The sequence below is a fragment of the Ambystoma mexicanum genome, chromosome 2p (genome assembly GCF_040938575.1).
Source record: "Ambystoma mexicanum isolate Mex_15411 chromosome 2p, UKY_AmexF1_1, whole genome shotgun sequence".
NCBI lineage: Eukaryota > Metazoa > Chordata > Amphibia > Caudata > Ambystomatidae > Ambystoma > Ambystoma mexicanum.
The window spans coordinates 602039926-602060753 of record NC_090923.1 but is presented as its reverse complement, the minus strand read 5'-3'; the positions used below and the strand labels follow the sequence as shown (position 1 = coordinate 602060753).

General features: G+C 48.7%; 1 protein-coding gene across 1 annotated transcript in view; it reads right to left on the bottom strand.

Moving 5' to 3' along the window:
* Positions 1–441: 441 nt before the first annotated feature.
* LOC138566599 (hyaluronidase-1-like) overlaps positions 442–20828 on the bottom strand; it is a 214524-nt gene continuing 194137 nt past the window's right edge. Inside the window, exon 4 of the mRNA XM_069644120.1 lies at positions 442–2352. Within this exon, the coding sequence (XP_069500221.1) occupies positions 1921–2352 (432 nt within the window). The 3' untranslated portion in view covers positions 442–1920. The remainder of the gene's footprint in view (positions 2353–20828) is intronic.

Genomic DNA, 20828 nt, shown 5'->3' with positions numbered 1-20828 from the left:
TGGATGGTAGGGCTGCTTCTTCTCTGGGAGTCGTAGGCTATGGTAGGTTCTGGTCCATAGATTCTGAAAAAGTGGAAGTTATAATCCAAATGGATAGAAATAGGTGTTGCTGAAGGCAGCAAATGGACAGAGGAGTGCAGGCCGCAAAACAAGGGTGAGTTCAGTCAGAGAAGGTGCAGACGTTGAGGTGCTCTTCATGTGATCAGGGACCTAGACCAGGTTCTAGATCCGAGTCATGGCACCAGAAAACTGTGGACTTGGGAAGCAGGCTAAAATGGGGAAGGCCGTGTGGGAGACCCCAGACAGAGCTACAGTTTTGAGCTAGAGATTAACAGACCCAATGAGGTTGCATTGTGTATGCGTGTGGACTGGGTCCCCTCTTTGGCAATAACAGGCACTCTACACCGAAGAGTACGAACACCAAATGACTCTACCAAAGTCTTTGTTCAGGTAACAGATTTATTTCTGGCAAAGAAACAAACTTATTGCCATCAAGGTATGTTATGCACACTGCTGCGGGCATGAGGCGGAGCACCAATGGCAGGCGTACATGCTAGGCACACCCACGTTCATGGGATCTGGGGCCTGTGGAGCACCCTTGGATGCAGGGGGGGAGGAACACCAAGGGAAGAAGGGAAGGGATGTAGAGGGAAAAGCTGACTGGGGGGACTTCTGGGAAGGATGAGAGGGGGAGAGAGAGATTGGAGAGAGGGAGAGCGAAGAAAGAATGGGCAGCTGAGGAATACATAGCTGGTGGGGAGGTATTAGGAGAGGGGAGGGACGGGGCTGTTAGAGAAAGAGAGAGAGAGAGAGAAGAGGAGAGAGAGAGACTGAAATAAAGAGAGGAATGGAGAAAGAAAGAGGGAGGGAAAGACAAAGAGAGAGAGGAGATAGAAAGAGAGAGAGAGAGACAGGGAGGAAAAGGGAGAGAGAAAGGTAGAGAGAAAAAGATAGGGAGAAAGAAAGGGAAAGAGAGAGGGGAAGGTAGGAAGAGAGAGATAAAGGGAGAGAGAGCAAAAGAGGGAGAAGAGAGAAACAGTGAGGGAGAAGAGCATGAATGAAAGAGAGAGAAACAGAGAGACAAAGTGAGTGAGAGAAAGAGAGAGATCGGTAAGGGAGAGAGAGAGAAAAGCAGGGGCAGAGAGGGCTGGGAGGTCGACCAGTGGAAAAATAGAGCAGGCCGGGGGAGAAAGAGGAACAAGAGGAGGGAAAGAGGGAAGTGGGGGAAGGACAGAAAGGGAAAAAGGTAACCTGCTAAACAGCCTCCTCAGCTTCTCTGCCCCCACCATCATGTTCAGCATACCACTGTAGGCAACCAAGAAAGAGATCCGCTCCTCTCGCCACATGCATATAAGGCTGTCGCTTCTCCACTCCAGAGCCCACCCACACCCAACCCCATGATGGACATGACAGGTGGAACAGGTTTCTGGCTGTTCCCAGGGCTCAAAGAGGCAGGGACAGGATGGGCAAGGAACATCACAGGGGGGCAAACATAGACAGGTACATGTTCTCTCCACAGCTGTCGCTTCCCCCACTCTAGAGCCCACACACACCACCCCCATGATGGACACAGCTGTTCCCAGGGTCCAAGGAGGCTTGGTGACAGGAAGGGGGTGGGAAATCATAGGGTGTACGGCAAGTGGAGAAGCACAGGAAGGGATTGTTAGATTGTTGTTACCAGGGAGGGGAGGGTGTTCTCAGGAACAGATGAAAGGGCCAGCCCAGGGCTGCAGATTATCCTGGCTGTAAAGCTAGCAACTGTTGTCTGGGCTGGGAAGAGGTTCACGGGGGAGGGGGGCTGGTGTTGCCCGGGTTTAGGAGAGAATGGAGTCCCTATGTCTGGGCAGGATTTCAACCCTGCACCGCCATATACAGTCACATACAGTGCAAGGTAAAAGCTACATTTGGGAAAATGAAAAGTCAAACAATACATTGGTAAAATGAAAAATACAGAAAGCCCACAGTAAACAACAAGTGACATATATGTGAAACACAACTGAAGGCTGTCAGTGGTCCACACGTGGAGGCTGAAGTTTCCACACGGGCTCGGTTTGTGCAGTCTTTCCCTTTCCATCCCTTGAAACACTGGCATTTGAACCCCTCTGCAATCTTGATGAGGTCTTCCCTCACAGGCTCCCCCTGCAGAAAGAAGCCCAGCCTCCCAGGAACATGTCTGATGCTTGAAGTATTGGGGTTGAGGTGTAGAGAAGCCCTGGAGGTAGCATCCTGCCTGATGCATCGTCCGTGGCTGGAGCATATTGCCTGGCTGCACAGGATGGCACTGCTGGTCACGTTGAGGATGTATGGGCCCAGAATATGATCCACGTAAGCTTTCACTGCCAAGCAGGATTCCTATTGTTGAGAAAAATAATGTATATTAATGACATTTGTCTGGCCCCTGCACACGTAACAACTTTCTTTGACCAAAAAAGATGTTGGATTTTTCATGCTGCAAAAATAGTCATCACTATAATGACGGCATCACAGAGAATTATATCATGCGACTTTTGACCCCATGACATCCTGATCGGCACCACATCCGCGGCGCAGCACCACAGCGAGGCTGAGCCTCGATCCAGCCCATAATTTACATCCTGCATCCACAGGCAGGCGGATGCGCCGGCCTTGTGCGAAGGCCGTACAAAGGCCCTGTTTGCCCCCAGGATCCCCTTCTTCGACGACCTGCGACGAGGGAAGAGGGCAAGAGCCCCCCTCCTCTCCTGCAGCCACGACAAGCAGGATCATCAGGCAGCACTCGAAGCAAGTGCAGTCCATCTGCATTACACGGCCTGCCTGACCGTGTAACTCCTGCATGCCTGACCTGCGCATGCCGGGCGCGACGCGGCACCACAGCGAGGCTGAGCCTCGATCCGGCCCATAATTTACATCCTGCATCCGCCAGTAGGCGGATGCTCCGGCCTTGTATGAAGGCCGTACAAAGGCCCTGTTTGCCCCTGTTAGCGCAATGGTAGCGCACAGGCGCTGCACCTTATCTACCTCTCCGGCTCCACTGAGACTCTCACGGTAAGGCCCTAGGGGCATTTACTGCAGGACTTATATCATTATATTGTACCTGACCAGCAGCTTTGGTATTATTGCATCTGCCACGCCAAGTCAGTTGCTATTTACGCTATGCCTAAAACCACCTTTCATTGATAACCTGAAATGCTTGTCCTACTGATCACTGCACTCCAGCCCCGCTAACTAACTACTGCTCTGCCCACTAATGATCACTATGCAATGACACTTGAACTATGCCTGTATACGTTGCACTGTCCACTACCTACTAGGCCCACATCTGACGCTAACATTAGGTTATCTGTATAGCCGAACTCTGTTGTGCCTCACAACTTGAACTTGAGTCTGTTCGCACACGAGTGCTACCAGCCTTAGCACTTATGTATTGCCTAATTTTGTACCTACTTGCCTGTGCCTTACATTTGCCTCATACATGACACTCCTTTTGTGCCTTCATTGCTAAAATCGAATTCAGGTGACCCATTGCCTATGCACCCTGCTAGTGACCTATGCTTTTTGTGCCTTGATTGCTAAAATCGAATTCAGACGACCCTTTGCTTTTGCACCCTGCTAATGACCCAAGCTTTTGTGCCTTGATTGCTAAAATCGAACTCAGGTGACCCATTGCCTATGCACCCTGCTAGTGACCCATGCTTTTGTGCCTTGATTGCTAAAATCGAACTCAGGTGACCCATTGCCTATGCACCCTGCTAGTGACCTATGCTTTTGTGCCTTGATTGATAAAACTGAATTTAAGGGACCCATTAGACTAGACCTTACGCTACCGGACAACTACTACACTGTACTAGCCCTATCTTGCCCAATATCACAATGTATCTCCATGCGCTTTATACAGTGTTACTGAGATCAATACTGCACATCTTGAACAGCCAATACCTAACTATGCTACCCAATTTACCAGCACCTGGGCCCGCATATAACCCATACACATTAACTGAAATGACCTCCACACCTTGCCCTGTTCTCATGAGGAACCTTAGATTACGTGCCAGGCTCCCAAGGCTCGATGACCCTCTATTTAAACCAGCCCACAATAAGGTGACTAGGAATCCATCCCTACACCCTCTTCAATTGAACAGTAGACTCCACCGTGAGCCCATCCGTGACCAGATGGCTTGGCTTCACCCTACGGCAGGCCCTGCAATTATGCTAGCGGTACCAGATGACTACACGCTATTAAGACTTGATCGTACCACCTCTAGAGGCGGAGGTCTTGCCATCATAGCCAAAACTAAATTCCCTACCACAGTTGAATCACCCTCTAATGTTAGCTCCTGTGAATCCCTAACCGCCAAGCTAACATTATCCAATACTCAATCCATCTCCATTCACCTTATCTACTGACCACCGGGCCCTCTAGGGTCATTTGAAGAAGACCTCACAGACATCTTATCAAACAATCTCAAAAACTCCTCACAACGCGTCTTACTAGGAGACTTTAACCTAGGATTTAGCGACCCCGCAGACGCCAATGCCAGTACAATCAATAACACCCTAGAGGAACTGGGCTTCACCCAGAAGATCACGAAGCCCACCGATATCAAAGGGAGAACTCTGGACTGGCTAGCTGGGCACAACTGCCCAGTCCTAGTCTCTGCCATACTCCCGCAGCCCTGGACAGACCATTACTTGATCTCGTTCACCCTAGAGGCAACCCCAGCACAAGCTAACAGCACAGCTCCAGCTGTCCAATCCCGAAATAAAAAAAACATCACCCCCGAAAACTTGATCCCGCTAATCACACCAACCTTGAATGCCATCCCGGATCATACAGATCCATTCACGATGGTGGACATCTATAATAAAATAATGCTCTCATCCCTGGATGCCATAGCCCCTTTGAAGCTAAAAAAGAGCAAGCCCCGGAAACACATCAACTCTTGGTTTTTGCCTCATCTTAAAGCCCTCAGACAGTAAAAGCGACATTGTGAAAAAATCTGGAGATCTTATCCCTCAGAAAATAACAAAAAAAACCTGAGCAGTCTAGCCTCCCAATATAAAAAAGAAATTATATTGGCCAAACAAACGTCTTATAGTACGCGAATCTCACAAGCTAAATCCAACACTAGAGAGCTTTTCACAATACTTAAAGAGGTTGAATCCCCGATCCAAGTGCCCGACTCATCTATCAAAGATAAAAACTGGTGCACAGGCATACAAAATGCCCTAGCGAACAAAATCTCCTCCCTTAAGACTAAGATGAGCATTAAAAAAGAATCTCTGCTCTCCTCTACTAACCCGAGTACCGCCTCCCATAAAAAGGTTCACCTGACTCAATCATCCCCCCCAGCGCTCAACCCCCACTTTAATTTCCATAAAGTATCCACCAAAGAGGTAGAAAATACTATTCTCACCCTCAAACCTTCAAATTGCCACGGAGACCTATGCCCCGCTCAACTGATTAAGGATGCAGCCCGTGATCTCGCACCATTTATTACCAAACTAATAAATGCGTCTTTCACATCAGGCACCGTACCTAATAATTTAAAACAGTCCTGGGTCCTCCCTCTGCTTAAAAAACCGAACTTAGACCCATCCACTCCAACTAACTACCGCCCCATTACCACAGTACCGTTCCTTCTTAAAATCATCGACGAAATAGCATACCAACAGATCCAACATTACCTTGAGCACTTCCATCTCCTAGGCGTCCGAACATCGGGCTTCAGGCCACAGCATGGAACCGAAACTGCACTTATAGATCTCAGGGCACAGATAGATGAGCTGAGAGACCAGGGTAAGACAGCACTATTGCTACTCCTTGATCTCTCTGCGGCCTTCGATTTGGTCGACCATGAGATCTTGTGCAACCACCTACAAATAGCTGCCCACTTCTCTCAAGATGCAACCAATTGGATCCAATCCTTCCTCAATAACTGCACGATGAGAGTCTTCTCATTGTCAGCAGCAGCCAACCCTATACCTATCACTTGCGGCGTGCCTCAAGGATCTTGCGTCTCCCCTACACTTTATAACATCTTCACGAAGCCCCTTTTCGACGATCTAGACGATCTGGGTATCACCTACACTAATTACGCCGATGATACCCAGATCCTCATCCCGTTGTTGGGGGATTACGACAAGGATTTGGCCTTCGTTAATAAAGTGTACCTCATCATCCAGGCATGGATGGCCTCACACGGTCTATGCCTGTATGATGACAAGACGGAACTCCTCATTCTAGGCTCTACACACTACCTCAACAAGCTGGGCCACAAATACTCATCGTTCATAATTGATGATAACAAGATCAAGGTAGCTAAGGAGGTTAAAACCCTCGGCTTCTATCTAGATTCCACCCTTACCTTCAACAAATAAGTGAATGCAATGGCCTCCGCCACCTCCTATACTTGCAAACTCATTAGGGAAGCCAAACCCTTTCTCTCCCCCACCAACTGTACCACCTTGGCCAGGGCGCTGATCCTGTCCAAGTAGTACTATTGCAACGCTCTATATGTAAGTTGTAACAAATATATCTCAAATAAAATCCAAATCCTCCAAAATAATGCCCTTAGAGCGGCCCTCAGTATCCCCAAGAAAGCCCATATCTCAGATTCCAGAAGATCTGTCAACTGGCTATCCACCTAGGACAAGATATTCCTTAAATCGGTATCTCTGATTCATAAATGCCTCCAGCAAGCATCCCCTCAATGCCCCATCGCCAGATTTACTAGACCCACCCTCTCTCGCCCCTCGAGAATGGCCAATTCCAACCTTCTTCTGGTGCCAAGGTTCAAACGTACAATGTCTGGAGTAATAGCTTTCCAGTAAAAGCAGCCCACTTCTGGAACTCCATTCCTCCTACCTGCAGGGAGGACCTACCCTACCACCAGTTCAGAGCCAGGACTATCCACTGGCTCAAATCTCTCGACTCATAACGACCTTCTGATGACCAGATACGCCACTACCATGTGGCTCATTACCTCATTGAATGTAAATATGTATATAGTATTGCCTATAGTGTATATGCTCTACCCTTCCTATTTGGCGTGATACGTCCGGCATTGTAACCGCAGCTGGACCCCACCCCACTGTATGTAACTAAGTTGTGCAACCCTCTTGCTGCCTTTGCGCCTGGCTACCCCCGGGGTTAGGTGCGCATTATAAATAAATACAATACAATACAATCTAATAATATGCTTCCAAACCGAGCAGCCCCTGCAGGATAATCTGTGACCAGATGTAAACCAATCACCAGACGAAAATGAAATGACAACGCATAGGACACACTTCTTGTTAAAACAGGTAGCTAAACCACAAATGATAACCCTAAAAATCAAAATAACTGAGTAGGCAGGGGAGAGGGAAAGGAAAATGGTGTAAAGAATTTGGCAGGTAATATGTTATTCATGTATCAATTTATTTCCACAGCCAACAACTCAGTATTTTAAACATGCACCCCACAGATAATTCAAAGAAAGGCTTGAAGTATCAGTGTAACACCTCAGAGCTGCCCACCGTATTGTAAAAGTGGTCGGACCTGTTACTAAAACAGTTAGGCCGTTGGAATACAGAAAACGCAGTACCCTACGTCCTAAATCTACAGAGTTGGCAGTACTGTTTGCAAAATGCCCAGTATAAAAAGGTTTTTTCTTTTCTGTATATCAACCTCATGCACTCAGTTCTCAATGTGCCATACTTCTGTGTCGCATTTTTGAGAGTAACCAGAGGAAAAAACCACCTCCGCTAATTCAAAGTGTACAATCTCTCAAACGAACAAGCGCCACGTTTTAGTTAGAAATCACTCACATGATGGTGTGGAAATAAATCAGAGGAAAAATAATGCCCAGATTTCAAAAAGGCACACAAAACCGAAACACGTGTAATCAAAAAGGGCTGATCCACAAAGGTGGAAGGAAATCTTGTTACAATTCAAAATAAAAAAGAAAGTGATTTTTAACTAAAATGCTTGTTCTTTTGAGAGATCGTACACTGTTTGCAAAATGGTGGCTAGGAAAAAGAAGGACTGTATCTGAGCAATATACAATTCCTGTGCTCTCTTCCTTGGGGCCCTTGGGCATTCTTGATCTACTGAATCAACCACGTGGTCCCACAAACACTAATGAGCACTAGTGCATGTGATGTGCCTCCTTAATTTTCAGGACACACTACTACATAAAATACCTGTATGTGCAGTACAATACATAGACAGTTGTACAATAGTGCATGAGGTGCCTATGTGTTGCGTTGGAGGCTCAATTGCACAGTAAGCCAATCTTTGTGAGCTGCAACCTAGAGCAAGGTGTTCCTCGTTGTATAGTAGGTCACACATTTGGGCACTTGTGCTTACATGCAGTAAAACACACAGTAATTCACTAGGAGTACACGGTGTACCTTAGTGAGTACACAGCAAATCATTGAATTATTTTCTGTGAGCAGCAGGGATACACAAAGGGGGTCATTCCGAGGTTGGAGGTAAGTAACTGTCCTTACCGGCATGGTGCAAATAGTGTGTACGTGTAGTTAAGAGCCCGCTAATAGTGGGCTATTACGACTTCGCGGGCACAAGATTTGCGCCATGCCGGTAAGGGCATTACTGCCATGCCGTAAAAGGCCCGAAAAAGGCCCTTAGCGGCATCATGTATAGCGCAGATTGCACTACCGGCATGAACCAATGTGGCATTAGCGGCCACCGCTAACAGCGGTGACCGCTAGTAACGGTCACCGTAATTAAGCGGAACCGGAAGTAGCATCATCGCACAGGAACGGGAAGGAGCACGGGGGCCATTTTTAAAAACACAATCCATTGCCAACCTCAGCACACAGGACATGTGGGCAGAGGCGTTGCTAGGGGGGGCTTAGGGGGCTACAACCCCGGGTCTTTTGGTTGTAGCCTCGGATAGAATCTCAGGGTCTACAACCAAAAGGCTAGCTAGCCCCGAGTCCCGACAATCCCGACATTAGTGTAGCCCCAGATCTTTTCCAGACCTAGCAACACCTCTGCCTGTGGGACACTGCTGTTCGTGTAAACTCTTCCTCTAACACACCACAATGCCTAAGGCAGTTAAGAAGGGCGCCTCCCGCCAGCGGAGGGAGTGCTTCAATGAATATGTGCTCGCCATGCTAGCTGAGACCCTGCAGGAACATGTTGACATTGTGTTCGCCCAGAGCATGAAGAGGGAGGCCATTAGTCGCAAGAAAGAGATCTGGGCACTTGTGGCGCAGAAAGTAAGTGCAGTCGGGAACACCCTACGCACCATAAAAGACTGCAGGAAGCGGTGGGACGACTTGCGTCTGCGAGTACGCAACATACTCTCTGCCAACAGGAGCCAGGCAATGGCAACAGGCGGAGGAGCTAGCTCTCCCATAAAGCTGGCCCAATGTGAAGACATCTGTGCTAGCCTGATTGGCATGGAGGGCATAGAAGGTGTCGGAGACATGCAGTGTGGGGCCACAACATCGGCGGATGAAGGTGAGTGTCCTAAGAGAAAACTGTAATGCAGACTCTGGTGAATGTGTCTGTCCAAAGAGGCAAGCCATGGCCCAACACACACACATTCCCAGCAGGGTTGTCGGGCGCATCACAGACACATACAGTTGCCTGCAGCAAGGCAATGCCATACCTGACACATACCACACAAAGATGTAAATGGCATAAGTCATACTGCATGCAGGCCCAAACAAATATGCATGTCACATACCATACGTCTTCCCGAACATGAGTGACCCCGATGTATGCCTGCATCACCCACCCATGTAGCAAACAACGTGATCATCCAAACTCAAATGCCTATTACCCTCGATTGTGTAGATGATCAATTGTACAAATGTATGTATGATGCCTATCAAACCATCACTCATGCCATCCCCCTCAGACCAGGCTCAGACCATGACAGCGGTACGCAGGACTCACTCTCACAGCAAACCACACCCCGGAAGAGTGCCCGGGATGAGGCCAACAGGCCTTCCACCTCAAGGGGCCAACCCAAGGGCCGCCGTGCACCACCATTGAAACCACCTCAAGTTGCCACGGCACTGGTGCTGCCAAGGGCCGTAGAGCGCCAAAACGTGTCGCACTGCCACAGGAAACAGCTGACGCTCCACACCCGACAAAGTCAAGTTCGGTTGGGGAGGTGGCAGCCACAGCACCCCGGGCTGAGGAGGAGGCACAGGAAGAGGTGTGGGTGCCTGTGGAGGACGATTCCTCCGAACTGCCCCGCACACCCAGTCCACTGCCATCCCCCCAAATCACATCTTTGGATTCAGACCACTGCACCACCCCGGAGCAGTCTGGGGGGGAGGTAAATCAAGGGGCCATGAGTCCCATAATGGACAGCAGGGGGCCGAACCTGAGACCCAAGTACCGTCCACCTCCACATGTGCACCGGCAGGTCCGCAGCGTTACGAGGAGCTGACTGCCCTTGTGCGGCAGTTCGTGGATGATAATGCCAGGCAAGGTAGGAGTGGCGGGAAACAAAACTAGCCGGCTGTGTGAGGAGGTATCCGCCCTGCGGCAGGTACTCAGCCGTATCGCCGATGCCATGGAGTCAGAACATCAGGCACCCCAGTTTGAGCAGGCAGCCACACCATCGTCGTGAAGCTCAACCCAGACCAGCCCACTCCGTAGGTCGTCGTGCACCCTGCGCCGGCTGGACATGGACATGCCGCCACCAGGTCCAGGGAGTGCAAAAGAATAGACTGGCCAGCCTTCTTAGGACATGTGTGGGGGAGTTGTGGGGGGAGTGGGAAGGGGTGAGGGTGTGTGGGGGAAGTGTGAGGGGGTGAGGGTGTGTGGGGGAGTTGTTGGGGGGAGGGGGTTGAGGGTGGTGGAGGGTTAGTGCGCTATCATTTTCATTGTTAATTTCAGTACAACCGTTGTGTCAAAAGCAAAACCGGAGTGGACATTCATCATTGTGCATGTGTCATTTATTCATATACAGTGCATAGTGTGCACGTACCCCCACAACCAGTGCCCTCTGTCCAACTATCATGTCACCCTCTGCAGCCATGTGTGTCAGTAATATTGTGCAATCACTGACTGACCCACAGCACGTCCCTACTGTGCATCGGCACCGCAATGATGTGCAGCCACTTCTTCTTCATCTCATTTATCATCACCAGGTGGTTGCAGTTCAATGTCAGGGGGCAGGGGCACCTTGCGTCGGATACACATGTCGTGCAGCATGACACATGCCATGATCATTTTGGCCACTTTCTCATGCCTGTAGAGGAGTGCACTACCCGATGGGCTAAGGGAGTAAAACAATGCACTCAACAGGACAAAGGTCTGCTCAATGACCACACGGGTACGGGTGCGGGATCGATAGTAGTCCTCCTCGTGCCTGTTCTGTGGGTTATCGGGCAGGGGTGAGGAGCCACGTCATCAAGGGATAGCCACTATCACCTGCATGGGAGGCATAAAGAAAGGTATATGTCAGTCGATTCATGATGGACATCTGTACTAGTCACACATGCCGGAAGATTATTGTTGGTCACATGCACATGTCCCTGGTTGTATGCACGCTATTTTTAGGCCCTCAATGTGTCCTGTGCCATGGAATAATGGTGTGGGTTGCATCTTCAAGATGATACACGGTGTGCTCTGCCGTCTTGTTGCTCATGCATTGTGTAGGCATACAGCTGTGTTTGTATCCATTTAGTGATGTGTAGTGTTCTGTAGGATTTTCTGATGGGGAGCGATGGCAGTAGGCTCTGCAATGTTAGGCATTCAGCGCTGATTTTTCCAATGGTGACATGCAGCATTCTGTGGTTGATCTGGGATATTGGGCACAACAATGTGGGATGATCTTGCTGGCGTTGCATACCATCTGCACCTTCATGGAGTGGTATTGCTTGCGGTACACCACCTTCATGGCATGCGGGGCCACCAACTCCACGTGGGTCCAGTCAAGGGTACCTATACAATTTGGCATGCGTGCCAGTGCATGGAGGCCAACTTTTGTTTCAAGAATCTCCTGGGGAGTCCCTGGTCAGGATATGTATTCCGTTGTGTGCTTGAGGAGGGCATCAAGCACTTGCTTCAGAATGCGAAAAAATGAGAGTGGTGATATGCCATTCATGTCCCCCACTGTGTGCTGGTAGGTTCCTGTGGAAAGGAAGTGGAGCACAAACACTGGCTTCAGTAGAGGGGGGATGGCGGTGCGTATTTCAATGAGGCTGACAATGTCGACGTGTATCGTGTCCACGATGGTGTTGATGGTGTCCCGGTCCACACAGTACAGGGTGTGGTTCTGCTCCAGGGTTGGGTTGAAAGGACTGGCTCTGATGTTTGGGATTGGGGGATACCTGCGTGGTTACGCTGGCTGCACTGGTGGGGCATGCTGGGCCTATCTCACCATCCTTCTCCTGCTGCGTCACCTCTGTGGTGCCTGCTGATGCTGTTGTTATTGATGCTGGTGTTGCAATGCAAGCATGTCCTCCAGCTCAAGTATTGATACTACTATTGGAATTATCTTGGTGTGGAAAGGGGTGTGGTGTGTGGGTGTGCTCCTTTTGTACAGGCCCAGACTCCATTGCCTCCCCCTATGCTGATAGTGTGCACCTGTGACAGTTGGGAACACTGCACATAGCATTTTACGGTTGGTCCACGATGCCGGTATTTACGGCATGCCGGTATCCACTATTTGCGCCTTCATGATGCCGGTATTTGCTTGTCCGCTTGACTTGTGATTTACTCCCTTTAGCGGCATGCCGCTATTGCCGGTTTGATAGGACGCGTGCCCGCACCCATGCCGCTATTAAAGGCACTGTTATTTACGGCCGCTAATAGCGGGTTGGCAGGTCGGAATAGACCGGAGCAGTAAGCGATGCCGGTAATCCTTTACCGGCATCGTTTTTCCCTTACCTCCAACCTCGGAATGACCCCCATAGAAAATTATCCAAGTCGCATCACTGAATGCCAAATCATCTATACTTTATTTATTTGTTACAATACGTGGAAAGCATATCGACCCTAACATGTCCAATAACTTGAAGAAGGTGTTTAAAAACTGTCACAGACAGGGATCAAAAGTTAGAGCCGAAAGCCAGATGTTCACATTTCCTTTACTTTTGTCTGCAACAAAACAGATATTAGGTTTTGCCCGAGGTCGTGCGAGGGGTTTAGACAGTCGAAGTCTGCCAGCCTTTCTTGTGGCCTGAGGTCGTCCATCCTTCTCTCTATTCTAGCCATTCATGTCCACCTTTTTGGCAGCTAAACGTCACTCACAGTCCTGGGATTTATAGTGCACCACACTTCTTTCTTCTCTCAGGGTCTTTTTTGCCTTGTGTTGGCTGTTGTGAAGGTTATGCATTTGTCATTCTGCCCATACGACATGCCTGACACCACTAGGCCTCGTGCCCTGGGGTAGCCTAGCTGGTGTTAAGCATCAGGTTTTGTTAGAGACTCTAGACTCTAGGTTACTATTACTGCTCCTCTCCAAACATGGCTTGGATCGGATGCCCGAACCTTCTTAGGCGTCCACACGCCCTGGGTGTACTGCAGAACTACTGTGACGGCTACTTTCTGAGTGACAGAGCCTCTGAAGTGCCTTTATGGCCAGGTCTCTCAGACCCCTCGAGTCTGCACCACTTTTGGCCAGGGTTCTATCCTCCGTTTCCTTGTGCTCTTTTCGTAGAAGGTCTGCTTCATTCGTCCTTAACCTTATGCCCCTCTGTTATTCTGGAAGCGACTTTCCTCTTATTCCCAATCCCTCTTCTCTACCAAACCCTCCTGTTCCTCCAAGTGTTCATCTCGGCGCACTTATACCTTCACCTCCTCACTCTTAGGGACTTCAATCTGGCTCTATTTCAATCGTGCACCCATCCCTTCCACTGAGTGCTTTCATGCTTCCTTCATCTTTCTTTCTCTCTGGAGTTGTTCCTACACAACTTCTTATCTTTACACTAGTTAATTTCTTTGCCTTGTTCTTCTCTGCTTCCTCTGCTTAGCTCTGACCTCTGCTGACCCACTGTTGACTCCTTTTTCACTACTCATCTTATTTTGCTCTTTGTCCTCTCCTCCTCTCCGCTTTCTCTCCTTCTTCCTTCTCCTCTCTTTCCACTTATTGAACTCCGCCCTGTCTAACCTTTTTCCTCGTTCCTCCTCTCTTCCATTAATGAGGCCTCCTTGCCAGATGGAGGCGCTTGGTCCTAATATTTTTTCTTTACCTTCTCCCTCATCACCTCCTCGCGGTTCTGCTTCCCTCTAACACTTTCTCCACCCTCTGTCTCCTTCTCTACCCACACAGTATTCTGCTACTCTGACACACTCCTTTGCTTTCTCACTTCCTCTTTCCCCTCTTTGTCTCCGCCTCGACTTCACTTCTTCCCCTGCCCCTTCCTATTCTCGTGGTTTGTACATGTAATTTACTTTTTCTTCTCTGTGCTACTAATATTGCGCCTTTTCAATCAAACTCTTTTACCCAATTAGGACTTCTTTTATCCATTATGATCCCTTCTCCTTAATTGAGCCTCTGTTGAAAGAAGTCAAGCACCTGTATGGTCCACTAGCCCAAACGCACAGATAAACTAATCCGTTCCCAATCTGGGCGCATCCCCTGATTGCCTCGGCAGGTGCACATGATCAAAGCAGCTCTCTACCATTTTGAAGTCAGGCGGCCTGAAGGGGACACTTGCCTGACTCTCACATGATGCGCCCATGCCTACGCTGCACTCTGTGTGGGAACCTTCACCTCTTTACTCCTCCTATTTACCCCTCCTATTCCGCCACATCTCTACATCTGGTAAGTCTCGTGCCCCTTTACACGTGCTGCCATGATATTGGGTAAGCGTTTTGGACCTCTCTGCTGAACCACCCTGGATAAATATCACGCAGGTGGCAACTTGTTCAGCCTGACCAAAGGGACAGATCCTCCTGCAGTGTACACTGAGGGTGGCCAACATGCCATGGGACCATGCTGCTGTCCCTGTCCCAGACTTGTCTCCGCACCATTAGGGCCTGTGGCGCCCCTGGACCTGGTGAAGAATGAAGAATGAAGAATTCGGTTTGCTAGGAGAGCTAAGAGGAACATTTGTCTACCGCCCCTAGACCCAAACGTAGTCTGCCTGCCATAAACCCCGGCCCCCAAAGCCCCTTCTATCCTCGTTCCCATCCCTGGGCATGTGACATTGTCACAAAACCCAATACCTCTGTGTTGTGATGGCTTCTAAGAGACGATGCTTACGGCCGTATTGACCCCCCTGCTAGGCACAAAATACGGGGACTTCATAGTATTAAAGTAATTGGACATGCTAGAGTTCTTATGCTTTGCACGTTCTGTATTCATATTTCTGACATTGAGGATCTGAAATTCATGCTAAGCCTTGGGCTGCTTTTTATGTTCATGGTTTCATTATCTTTGGATGGATGATTATCCAGGGGCTCAACATGTTCAGTTGTGTTCAGAGATACGGCTAGATTGCTTTCAGTCCCCCTGTCAGCTGGGCCTCTGTGTAGAGACTCTGTATATTGTATGTGTACATAAAATCATGCATTAGTACTTTATTTCGTTCATGAAGAGAGCTCAGCGAGTTAAGTGCGTGCCACAAACACAGGGCCAGCCTAGTAAACAAGTCGGAATCTCAGCAGGGCTGACTCGGCCCTTTATATTTTCAATGTTGTTCAATTAAGTTCTATTTGATTGAATGATATTAGCACCTAATATTACAGTGCTTAGAAGCGGAAGGAATATGGCATGAAGCTTCATTCAAAAAGTGGAACCTTATTAATAATGTGTAGCAAGCCACAAAGTTGTGTATTCTTGCATGAACTGCCTCAATAGGTCACACTATCCTGCATTAGTGCATGATCTGACTTGGCGTGTGATTTGTACTCTTGTACATGATGTACCTGTGGTTAAGGGCCTTTAAGTAGTTTTTTCAATGATTACGGCTAAAATGCCAGCCATGCCATACCCATTTACACTTGAGTAACAGGAAAGGGTACAAATGGTGAGGCTTGGTAAAAGAGGAAAGGGGCATACCACCCTTTGCAAAACCACTCCGTTTTGAAGTTGAACTACTGCCTCCTGTCCACCCTGAGTAAACCGAGAAGGAGGAACTGCTGCTCAATTTACAGACTAGCATAGGGAGTATAAGTAATGGAAGCTAAGGCCTGAGGAAGGAAGGTGGATGTAGGATACCAGCAGCCCCGGACTAGCAAATCGTATGCAATGTACAGCCAGGGTGCAGGTAATATGCCTTTCAGAAGTGCTTCCACTGGACAGATTAGCACCTATGGGCCTACATCATGGAGCTGGGAAGAACATCTGACCATCAGGTGGCGATCTGGTGGAAAGAGTACATCAGTAGTACACACACACTTGTATGACAGTAGTCATGTGCAGTAGGACACAGGCAACCCCTCAGTAATACATGCAGGGTCCCTCAAGTGCAGTAGAACACACATTCATTCACTAGTACATTCTGCCTTGGTATGTATTCAAATGCATTTAAGCATGTTCCTCAGACTGAACATGCAGTGGTGGCCTTCAGCATGGTTTTATTTATTTATTTCATGATGTTTTACACCGAGACAAACTCAGCAGAGAGCTAGGAGCAAGAAAGGGGAGGGGGCATGGAAAGTTGAAAGGGCAGTGTGATGAATCGGATGGTGGTATCACTCCTTTCCCAGAGGTGACCTGTCCCTGTGTGGCCAGGGGATGGCACCCACAACCTGATCCTGACCCCGGGGGCAGCTGCATGAGGGAGGATTACATGGGGGGAGGTACTTGGGGGAGGCAACCCTCAAGGGAGTGACATGACCTCATCGGGCGAGACATGGTATACCCCTTTTCCTTTTAGTGTTACCCCCTCCAGTCCGCATGCCTTAATATTGTATTGTCATAGCTCCCTACACCCACCCATGGAAACCAATAAGAATAACTTCCAATGATCTGTCTGAGTCACCAAGAACTGACTTCCCTTTCTATGAATGTAAAAGTACTGTGACGAGACGAGAAAGCTGAGTGGAGTAGTGAAGATCGATAAAGGCCAGAAGCACAAGATGCGCTCTAGTGGTTGCAAGTGTATAATTGGTGCTGGGACATTTTAAACACTGAACCAGCTAACAGGAAGGAGAGGCTGGCTAGTAGAATCTCGTCCTCTCTGTACTGACCGAGAGATTACTGTGCTGCTGGGAAGACCGTGGATCCAACAGGCTCACGGAGAAGGCAAAGGAAAGCAGACTGCAGGAGCCGGTCTGGCATGAGGACGCAACGAGAGGAAGAGAAGGGAAGACTTCCTGGCATTCGCAGGTACCGGAGCACAGCATCCATGCCGCTTGAACATGGAGAAGTGCATAGTCGGCAAACGGGAGCCACGTGGGACGCAGAAGCCATGAAGCGAGAATGGTGAACCCAGGGAGAAGGCACGGGACACCGAAGAGCCGCTGCATGCATACCGCAGCAGAACCAAAGCACACCACACAGAACCAGTGAGTGCACAAGAGGGAAGCTATGACATTGGGGTACTTCGGCAACCCTACTGAAGGCAAATAGCATAAATGAAGCATATAAGACAGAATGTGAGACTCAATATTTCCAAAAGGGAAATAACAGAATAAATACAAGATATTGTCAAGTTTGTCAGGTGAAGCACATGAGAAAGCCCTGGCAGGAGAGTATACCAAGCACATTCAATTTTGCAAGTGTGTCAAGTAAAGGACATGAGATATCTCTGGCAGGGAAGTGTACCAGGCAGATTCAGGTTTGCAAGTGTGTCAAGTGAAGCACATGAAAAAGCCCTGGCAGGAGAGTATACCAGGTAGACTCAGTGTGTCAAGTGAATCGCACGAGAAAGCCCTGCAGCAGAGTATACCAGGCAGATTCAAGTTTGCAAGTGTGCCAGGTAAAGCATATGAGAAAGCCCTGGCAGGAGAGTATACCCATCAAAGTAAAGTTTGCAATTGTGTAAAGTAGATCACATGAAGTCCTGATATGAGGATACATCAGACATATCCAAGATTCTGGGTAGGAACCGACTGCAACCATACTTACCATAACTTCAGTCTACATCATCTTCAGTCCAGAACCTCATTCCGAAGACTCACAGGGTTTTTCAGCCAGGAGGCTTTTCCCTGTTTTGGGCTAGCTCCAGGGGAAATCACGCTGTTGGGGATCTCCCTACCAACAGTGTGGCATCCCGTGGAGAGAGACCCTATTTACTCCATAAGAAAGAAAAGAAGGGAAACACCCAACTGACGAATCTTAGCAGGAAAAGGTGGAATCCAGAAGTAGACAGTTCCACAGAAGACCCAGGTGAGGAGGACGGGAGGAGGTTTCTACAGATTCTGACAGTGTGCAACGCCAAAAGGAGACCATGGCCTCTTTGGAACAATATCACAAATTGGTTACTGTCATTCAAGGGTTGACAACTGAGGTACAGACCCTTCGCTCGGAAAACGTAGCATCAAGGCAACAGATAGCCGTCCGAGATGATGGGGTTCAGGGTGACTTGCCTCCCTTACTTTTACCCTTTGGAAAATATGATGGCAACACTAAGACCCTAAAAGGAGTTCCTGGATGCATGTCTCATGTATTAAACCTTCAGGCCGTGGGCCTATGAGTCAGACAAGGCCCGTGGGGATTTTTGCTGTCCAATTTGGTATGCAATGCCCTGGCCTGGGTGACGCCTTTGATCACTCAATCAGACTCGGTTGTAAACGATTACGCTGCATTCACCCAATGGTTTAGAGCCTGCTTCGAGAGACCTGAGGTTCAATTTTCCACTTATGAGGCCATGCTAGACCTCCGTTAAGGTTCTCAGGATGTACAAACCTACGTCTCTACCTTTTAGCGTATGGCAGCCAACCCTTGGTGGCTGGATTCAGCACAGCAGATGCTTTTTCGTCGTGGACTTCATGATGACATTAAAGACGAGCTGGCCCGACAGCAGGGCCACAAGGTTTTCAAGAGTTAGTCACTCTTGCTCTGCAGATGGAGTACCGTATGAGGGAAAGAAGAACAGAAAGAAGGCGAAGCCGTAAAGCCCAACTACATTTAACTAATCCTCCCCTTCCAGGGGAACGACTTACGACTTCCTCTGGTGATGAGCCTATGCAGATCGGGGGAAAGCTCGGGGTCCCCTAACCCTGGAAGAAAGAAAGAGAAGAAGGGAGCTTGGTTTATGTATGTACTGCGGCTCTCAGAAACATCTATTCAGGAATTGCCCAGAGGTAACACCACATCGGTTGGGAAACGCTACTCCCTGAACCTGAACAGGGATAGGTCGGGGGTAGTTGCCATCAGTCCCTGTGCTCTCTCCAAAGCAACAAGAAAGCATGAAGATGGACATCTCATGGTCCTTAAGGTGAAGTTGTCTCCTGTCACTCGAGAATGGGAAGCCCATGCCATGTTGGACTGTGGTGTGGCTGGTAACTTCATCGACATTACCTGGGCCGAAGAAAATCACATTCCCATCCTTTCCAAGGTGAAAGAAATACCTGTGGAAGGGGTCAATGGTCCGCCTCTGTCCTGTGGTCCCATCAACAAGGAGACTCACCCTATCAAGGCTACTATCTTTCAGCATCAAGAGACAATAGTATTTGACCTCATCAAGGCTGCCCACTTCCCCATCATTCTGGAGATGCCATGACTGCGCCTTCACAACCCTTCCATTGACTGGTCAGACAATACTGTAACCTTTGATTCCTCCTACTGTCAAGACAATTGCTTGAAATGTCAACGGCCTGCACCCTTCGAAGGCAAACAAGAAGACCTCTCATCTGTCATAATCGGCTTGGTGCCTAAACTGTACGAGGAGTTTATGGAAATATTTGAAGACAAGACACATCACCTCCTTCCTCCTCACAGAACTGAGGACTGTGCCATAGAAACTACACCCGGAGCCTCCATTCCATTCGGCAGAATGTATCCTTTATCCATCCCGGAATGAAAGGCCCTCAAAGATTACCTGGAGACAAACCTGAAGCACGGTCTGATTAGAGAATCCAGATCACCCGCGGGGGCTTTTCTTTCTTCATCCCAAAAAAAGGAACAGCAGAGCTCCGACCTTGCATAGACTATTGCGGCCTCAATCAACACACCATCAAGGACAGATACCCTATGCCTTTGATTAAGGAGATCTTTGAGGCGATTCAGGAGGCAACCATATTCACAAAGTTGGACCTTAGGGGGGCTTACCATTAATTGCGAATAAGATCCAGTGACAAATGGAAAACAGCATTCAGGACACCGCTAGGCCACTTTGAGTACACTGTGATGCCTTTTGGACTAGTCAACGCACCTGCGGTGTTCCAGAGATTCATGGACAAATTATTTGCTGATCTGTTGTTTGTGTGCGTAGTGGTCTATCTGGATGACATTCTGGTGTACTCTTCCCCCACTGCTGAACATCGCAGACACGTCCATGAAGTCTTGAATCGTCTTCATCAGAACCATCTTTATGCCAAACCGGAGAAGTGCTTGTTCGAGGTACCTTCGATATCATACTTGGGTTACATCCTTTCAGCCAATGGTGTACAAATGGACCCAGATAAGATCAAGGCCATTGTGGGATGGCCTACCCCTAAAGCGGTGAAAGACATCTAACGGTTTCTTAGACTGGCACATTTTTACCGACGATTCATAGTAGACTTCTCTGACAAGGTCTTGCCATTGACTTCCTTGTTAAAGAAAGGTGTACCATTTCTATGAGGTCCGGAAGTGGAACAAGCATTCGTTCATCTCAAACAAGACTTCACCACTGCACCCATCCTGCGGCAACCCGACCAGAGTCTCCCATTTGCCATAGAGACGGACGCTTCAGATGGAGCAATAGGGGCTGTCCTAATGATGGGCTTGAGAATCCTATAGCTTACATTTTGCAAACACTCACCCCCCAGTGAGCTC